Below are 7,912 nucleotides of genomic sequence, written 5' to 3'. Positions count from 1 at the left end.
CTCTGGGCTGCCCATGATGGGCTCTGGAATGCTATCGATAGGCTCTGGGCTGCCCATGATGGGCTCTGGGATGCCATCAATGGGCTCTGGAATGTCATCGATAGGCCCTGGGCTCCCCATCATGGGCTCTGGGCTGCCTAGGATGGGCCCTGGGCTGCCCTCAATTGGCTCTGGGAGGTCATCAATTGCCTCTGGGCTTCCATCAATCAGTTCTGAGTGGTGTTCATCCTCCTCTGGGCTGCCTTCATCCTCCTCTGGACTCCCCTCATCTTCTTCTGGGCTGCCCTCAATTGGTTCTGGGCTCCCCTCACCCTCATCTGGGCTCTCCTCCATTGGCTCTGGACTCCCCTCAATCTCTTCTGGGCTGTCCTCAACCAGATCTGGGCTCCCCTCCCTTCCCTCATGATCAACTTCACACTCTGGCCTGACTTCCATTCTCTCCAGTTGGGTGGTTGGGGAGTCTGGTGTTGTATGTAGGGCTGCCATTTTCTGTTTCTCCTCCAATGCCTCGACCTAGAAGAAGTAGATTAGCCAATCAGGACATTCTCTATGCAACATATACTTTTTGGATGCCTGATGAACCCAGTTTTAGGCCTATATCTAGGACCCACCTCTAGGCTACAACTGTTGGGACAATTAGCAATCCCCAAGATAGGCCCTTCACCCAAAGAAACAAAGCTCTTAAATTCCAGTCAGCCTAGCTCTCTGGAAGAAAATGCCATTAAGACAAAAAAAAATCGGCAAAGGATAGACAAAATAATCTAGTGCCCCTCCATCCCTATGTACAAAGACTGACCAATCACACCCTCAGGGACTAAATTCCTCTCTCCTGATCCTTCTTTTTGGCTGAGAGTTCAGCACCTAGCACAATACCTGGGTACAAAGTAAACATGCAGTAAATGTTTGCTGAGTTTAATTTATTGAAATGTTCTGTCCCAGTTCAGATTTTTTAATCTCAAATTTCCCTATAGCACCCAGGAAAATAAAACAAACTTCTAACCTTTTCCTCCTCTAAGCTTTAGGTACAACCTGTCCCCGTGGGTCTGTTGGCCCTATGCAGTACCCACAGTGTGATAACATGTGTGTGGCACATTGCCTTGGTCATCTCCCAGAGGGCAGAGTCTTGTCTTGTATATTTTCTATACAGAGTCTAGGACATTTTGAACTCTCAATAAAGATTACACAATCTCCACCCACTCCATGCCTAAAGGAGGGCTTTTCTCACCTAGGCCTCAGGCTGGGAGATCCAGCTGAAACTGGACACCAAGCCAAGTCAAACAGAGCTGTCTCCCTGCCTTGGCCTCCACTCTACACTAAGTAGCTACTTCAGAATTCCACTGAATAAGCCAGGGTATCGGCTGGGAAGAAACAACATCAAAGGAGAATATGGGAGTTTTAAAATGGAATGGCTCCAAATCTTAATCTTCAGATTGGCAAGATAGAAGTAAGAAAATATTCCAGCCTAAATTTCATATCCATTACAGGGCTAAACTTGGGTCAACCCCCAAGCTATCATCCTAGCCTGGAGGAAGGAATCCTAAAAACTAGAGTTCACCTTAATACAGACCTACCACTTCCAGGGAGGAAATACAAGGTTACAAATTTAACTAGGGCACCAAGACTTTCATCTCAATGTCAGAAACTGAAGGAGATCAGACACGGTAACCTAGAAGAAAGAAAACGTCCAAGATGATAGGAAGGGAAGCAAGGAAACAAGTTAAATAGGGCAGAGCAATAGGACCCAGGCTAAACAGGTCCTCAGAGCAGGCTATGTCAGGAAAACCTATGAAGATCCAAAGTCTTGGAAACCAAGGGGCAAAGCCAAGAAGGGGTATAAAAAGAACAAAGACTAGAGCAGAGCAGAAATTTTATATTTATATTCATAAAAGTCTATCCTTTTCCCCTCTGTAACAACTACAGACTACCTTTTCCCTTTCTAAGTGAACTCCCACCTCAGTTCTTGCCCACCCTTTTTCTTCTTTATTCTTTAACTTTTTCCGTTTTCAATCCAAGCAACATTCTACTCTTGTATGTAACCTGGAGCACAGCCTTCCCCTCTCCAAATCACTTTGCTGGTTTCCTTGCTCCTTGATTATTAAATGCAAGTTGCACATTTCAAGTTCCTCCCTGGTTCTCATCACCTTAGATCAACTTTTCTCATTTCTCACTGTGATACTTATAAGGGAATCAAACTCACTTAGTATTAATGCTCCAGGATCTGTTGGAATGTGTATAAAAGAGTTTGGGGAGGGTCAAAGTGCAGCATCATAAAAAGTCTGAGAATCACTGTTTCAAAATTTCTTTGGAGAACATTTAATAATCCAGATAGTCTTCCAAGGTGGAATGTAGTGTTATATAGGTAAAGGGAACTTACTGATTGAAAACATAAGCATTCTGATTCTATTCAAGTCCTTAGAAGGGTAAAAATTTCTCACACTCAAAGGTCCATCTTTCCATCCAAATCTCTACCTTGACACAACACAACCCAGAGAATGGGTAAACGCAGAGTTCTCCAGTTTTTACTAGGCTCCATGCCTTTGATTCTTTATGCCCTCAGTTTCCATCTGAACTTAAGTTGCTGTCATTTTCCCTCATCTCCTTTAAAGCTACCCTAAAGACAATGCTGGGAACTTGATTCACCCCTTTGTCTCTAGCCACTAGCAAATACGTATCATTTAGTTATTACTGCCAGCTGGCCTTTCCCCTATGTCATGAGAAAATAGCCCTCAGGACCAAAAAACTCCATCCCCTAATTAACTTCTCTGGAGCTAAATAACAGGATATCTGGAAGTCACTACTGACTCTTCTCCACCCAGTATAAGGTCAAATCAAGTCCTCTTTCGTCCTGAAAGTCACAGAACCATAGGATGTAGAAATTGAAGGAATCTTAGAAAATATTCATTCTAAATCCATTATTTTACAGATAAGGAAAGTGAGGCCCAAAAGGGTTAAATAACTTGCCAAAATTAATATAGGTAATCTTCCCTAACAACGTAGGCTTCAGTGACCATTCCTCTTTCTGATTTCCCAAAGACTTACTGTCCGAAAAAAAAATACCTTTGACATTTAATTATATTCTACCTTGTTTCATCTGTTTAAGTTTGCCCATCTACTAGACAGTAAAGTCCTGGAGGGCAGGTACTATATATAATTCTCTTGTATCCTGTATAGTGATGGGTACGTTGCATGCTCAATAAATCAAATTGAACATCAAACCCTCTTAAAAATAAAACAGTTCAGGAAACTCTAGCTTCTTTTCTTATCTTCGGGCCTTTCCTGTTCATCTCCTTAGAAGGGTAAAAATTTCTCACACTCAAAGGTCCATCTTTCCATCCAAACCTCTACCTTGATACAACATAACCCAGAGAATGGGTAAACACAGAGTTCTCCAGTTTTTACTAGTCCCCATGCCTTTGATTCTTTATGCCCTCAGTTTCCATCTGAACTTAAGTTGCTGTCATTTTCCCTTTTCTCCTTTAAAGCTACCCTAAAGACAATGCTGGGACCTTGAGTCACCCCTTTGTCTCTAGCCACTAGCAAATATGTATCCTTCTCTACAAATTGTGTTCATCAAGCACCCACAGTAGGCTAGCATCCAGAGATCATATGCAACACAGTTCCTCATTCTGTAATACATTCTTCTCTATTGGAATATAAAAACCTAAAAGAATTGCCCTAGTGAACCCTACCAATAGCACTTAATGGTTTTCCCCAGACTACCCTCAAATATTAGCATGTACCCTAATAACTTTTTACAGATGCGGTACAGCAGCTCTCACCTCCACAAACATCAGTTTTTTTCAAACTATAAGTAAAGAGAGATCTTGTCTAACCTCTCCATTTTACAGAATAGGAAACTAAGGCCCAGAAAGGTTAAATGACTATCTGTGGTTAGACAGCTATTAAGTCGTAATGCTAACATTCAAACTCAGGCACTTCAACCCTAACTCCATTGCATTTTTCATCATGCCAAAGTCTCTTCCCAAGTCACTCCTAAAGCAATTCCATTTCCCTTAAGTCCATGAGCCTTCCTCCAGTCTACCTCCTCCAACAAAATCTTTGTAGATAGAAAATCATGAGAATGTATTTTGACCACAATTTGACCACAATGACCAGACTTTAAAAGCACATTGTTGAGGTGATCTACCTTCCCAATTTCGTTCATTCAGTAGGCTCTGTAAGGGAATATGGACATTGAATTGTGGTCATATTTTCCTGAGTCACTGATTGAAAAATCTTAAACCCAGTTTTACTTAGTCCATTCTCCCCTCATTCTATTAATCCTATTATCTTCTCTCTACCCCACTGAGCTTGATACCCTGTTAAACAGGAAAGGAATAGGGAATGGACCTGTGATTTCATTTGTATAGGGAACTTCTAGGTGAGAAGACTCCCTCTACCAACGTAGGTTGGCATCTAGTCTTGCAACTTAACAGTGGTAGTAGAGAACTGTCTGGAGCATTAAGAGGTACCCAAGGTCACCACAGCCAGTACGTGTCAGGATCTGGACTCACACCTCAGGTCATCTTGATTTCGATGCCATTTTGATTCTCTAGTACACAAACCAAAATTAAGCAGTTTTCTGGCCCTTCAGCACTTCCTATCTCCTAGCTTTAGGCTATGGGGTATGTTCTATTCTCTTACGTTCACTTCCACCAGTTTGGTTTAACAGTTAGCATAATCGGGCTAATCCTCTTAGAATTATCAATCTTTTGTATTTATATTGGGCATTTAACTGTTCCAAGTGCTTTCCAAATACATTTTCTCATTTGATCCTCACAAGCCTGTGAGGTAGGCAGGGCTGGAAACATTATCTCGGATGAGTAGTGAGTACCCTTTCACTGATCGAGGAAACTGGAGGTCCAGAAAATGGTTAAAAAGACCCTGGGAGTTGGTGGCTCTTAAGAACCTGAGTCTCCCGATTCCTAAGCTAGTAGTGTTCCTCCCACTTCACCAAAGGGAGCCCTGGCAGGCAGCTGGCCTACAGATTCACAAAGGGCCTACAGAGCCTAAGGAAAAAGCTCTTCCGAAATGAGAGGGCCCACTGTGTCCTTGCCCGCTCTGGCCACAGCCACGAAGCGCTCAAAGCCCGTGCCCACGAGCTCAGGGCGTCGGAAGACGTGGGGAAGGAAGGAGCCGATTCCACACGAGCCCCACGAGCGCTCCTGGGGCCACCAGCACCTGCACTTTCTCCGCCAGGGCTCTGGCTGGCCTTGCTCCCTCCCCCCAACTCCCCGCCTGCCTCCTGACCCCAGGGGAGGATCAGATGTGGCCCGCGCCCGGTCCCCAGTCCTCGCCCCCCCTCATGCCGGTCACACACACACACACACACACACACACACACACACACCAAACACACTCGCTCTCCCCGCTCCCCTGGCCTCTAGGCCTCTCCCCCAAACCCTCCCAAGCTGGTCCCCAACCTGGAAAGGAAAGGGAAGAAAAGGGAAAGAAGTGAAGGCGCCTCCCCGCTCCCGCTCCCCTTCCCCCAGCCGGAGTCCACTCCCCCGGGGGACACCCGCGGTACGCGGGAGGGGGAGGATTCCCCTCCGAGAGCCCCGCCCCGCCGCGGCCCGACCCAGGCGGCCCCCGCCGGACTCACCCCGGGGCTCGGGGCTGGGCGACCCCGACCCCCTGGGTCCCGGACCTGGCTGTGCGCCCTCCCTCAGGCCGGACCGACGGACTCTGGGGTTGACGGCGGCCGCCCAGTCCGGCTGGGAGACGAGGATTCCTGGGTCCGGGCCGGGAGAGCTGGGCTGGGGCTCCGAGAGGGCTGGTACTGGAAAGCCCCGAACTCCTGGGGCCTGGGGCCGGGCGGGCCGGGGAGGCCTGGGCTGGGGACGGGATGGGGGGGAGGGGGAATGAGAGGGAGTGGAGGCACGGCCCGGGGCCCAGAACCCAGAGCCCAGACTCGGCGCTCCTGGGGGGGCCCGGGCTCAGACACAAAGTGACGGCCGCGGGAGCTGCGCGGCGCGTGGGCACCGGAAGTGCCCGCCTCGGATCCCGGCTCCTCCCCTCTCCTCACACTGGGAAGGGCGGGGGAGCGGGGAGCGGGGAGCCGGGCGGGGGACCAAGCGGGGGCGCCTGCGCCGTCGGCCCGCCGGGCCTCTCCAATGCCCCCCACGCCGCTCCTCCCTTCGGGCTCCCCCGCCCCTCGGATCCCGGGGTTGGACAAGGAGGGGGGGCACTTCCGGTCACGCAGGCGCCCTCGCCCTCTCTCTCTCCTGCGGGGTTCATTGTCCTTGTGTGAGGCCCAGGCTAGCGGAGGCCGGCAGGGGCCCGTAGCCCGCGGCCCGCGGGGAGAGCGGGAGGGAGGGAAGGAAGGAGGTGTCCTCTCCTCTGGCTGCCGGAAATGGACTCCTCGAGGCCTCCGGACCGAGGGGGCGCGGGGAGGGGGGGTGAGAGGCCGGCTGGGTCCGGCTCGGGAGCCCGGGATTGCATACGGCAACTCCGCTCCCCTACTGCCCCAGGCCCGGGGGAGGGAGTGCATGGAGGAAGAGGATCCCGGCCCACGATTCACCTGGGAAGTGGCGGGGAGGCCAAGGTGGGATGCAGAGAGGCAGACGCCCCGTCCGCGAGTGGGGGGAGGGTAAGAATGCCAGCCCCGCCCCCGCCCTCTTCGTTTTTGTCCCTCTGCGTGGGAAGCGTGGCAGCGGAGGCCGGGGGATCCGTGAAATGCGGCTCCCCATATCGAAAGTTAGACTGTGGCTGTGTATTCGCGAGCGCGAGTGGGTGTGTGCGGCTGGGAGTGTATTGGCTTTTCCCAAGTTTACAGAAAGCGGATTAGCACAATGATCCATTTGCTTAATGATCAATTCACTTGCTGAATACCGCCTACTCCTTTAAACTCAACTCAATGGCCGAGTTCTCCGGGCAGATTTCCCTGCAGCCCTCCGGCAGTAAAGACCTATCTTCCCTCACCTGGACTTACCCCACCTTCCTTTTACCGCACTTCGGACCTCCCCAATCCACATCGCGGGTTCTAGTGTATTAGTGTATCGGCCTTATCCTCCAGGAGGCCATCGTCCTACTAGACGAAAGTAGAGACCTTATCTCATTTAGACTTCGCATTTCCCCACAGATTATGGCACAGTATGGTTATAGCCCAGGTATTTGGTTTGTAGTATTCAATCAGAAATTCACCTAAAATTTAAATTTCCAATAAGTAAAAAATAAAGACGTTTCATAGAAAAGGAGGTTTTTACCTCGCCCTTCCCTTGTCCCGAACAATTTTTTCCATTGTTTTAGGTTCACGGTGTACGTTTTTGACTCTTTGGATACTTTAAGAATTATCCAAACCTGTTTCTGCCAGGGCATTTCCGTATAGATTCCATATAGTAGGCATCCAGACTGCCACCTAGGCCATAGTCTTGCATTATTTACACAAAGTGTGAGACTACTATGATAACCTACTTAGATCAGTCAAAACAACTTGGGAGGGGGCCACTCTGATGTATATGATAGCCATCCAAGTGTCTGGCCCCGAACTGCAGGAGCGCAAAATCAGTGGGTGCCAGCCAACCCAACCTCAAAATAAATATTGAAATTGTACACAAAATCTGAACAAGATTATGTAGGGCTGATGTCCTAATGTAAATATTTGTGATTAATTTCATGAAATTGCTCATATCATTGCCAGCGGGAAAAACCCTTCATTTTGTATCCACAATCCCATTGCCTCCTGCCTTTCTCCAAGACCCTGTTTCAATAATTACCCTGTCTCTTTCATGTTTCCCATCTGTCTACCACTATTTTCAGGCCTTCTCAGTCTTTAAAAAAAATTGAAACCCTCCTTACCTTAATCTTTTAACATCAATTTAGCATCCTTCAGCAACTACTATTCATTCCACCTCTCTTTCCCTTTACTACCAAACTTGAGGGGGAAAATGTTTTCTATGCCCACCCGTCTACC

At 48.7% G+C, this 7,912-nt stretch overlaps 1 protein-coding gene across 3 annotated transcripts in view; it reads right to left on the bottom strand.

Annotated features, from left to right (window-relative positions):
- Positions 1–7,912, bottom strand: part of ZNF316 (zinc finger protein 316) — a 50,072-nt gene that overhangs the window by 39,996 nt on the left and 2,164 nt on the right. The window contains exons 1-2 of one of the 3 annotated variants that reach the window (XM_069090825.1): positions 5,603–5,983; positions 1–513 (exon numbers count right to left, since the gene is read on the bottom strand). The exon at positions 1–513 is cut by the window's left edge and continues 289 nt beyond it. In XM_069090825.1, the coding sequence (XP_068946926.1) occupies positions 1–486 (486 nt within the window). In that variant the 5' untranslated portion in view covers positions 487–513; positions 5,603–5,983. Of the gene's footprint in view, positions 514–5,602; positions 5,984–7,912 lie in introns of those variants that run through there. The other 2 variants (XM_069090826.1, XM_069090827.1) reach the window with 2 other exon arrangements.

This window comes from Petaurus breviceps, unplaced genomic scaffold (assembly GCF_028583685.1).
Source record: "Petaurus breviceps papuanus isolate PSGF00001 unplaced genomic scaffold, PetGlider_PUasm1.0 187, whole genome shotgun sequence".
NCBI lineage: Eukaryota > Metazoa > Chordata > Mammalia > Diprotodontia > Petauridae > Petaurus > Petaurus breviceps.
Note: the sequence above shows the minus strand (reverse complement) of the source record. Positions and strands in the feature narration are given on the sequence as shown.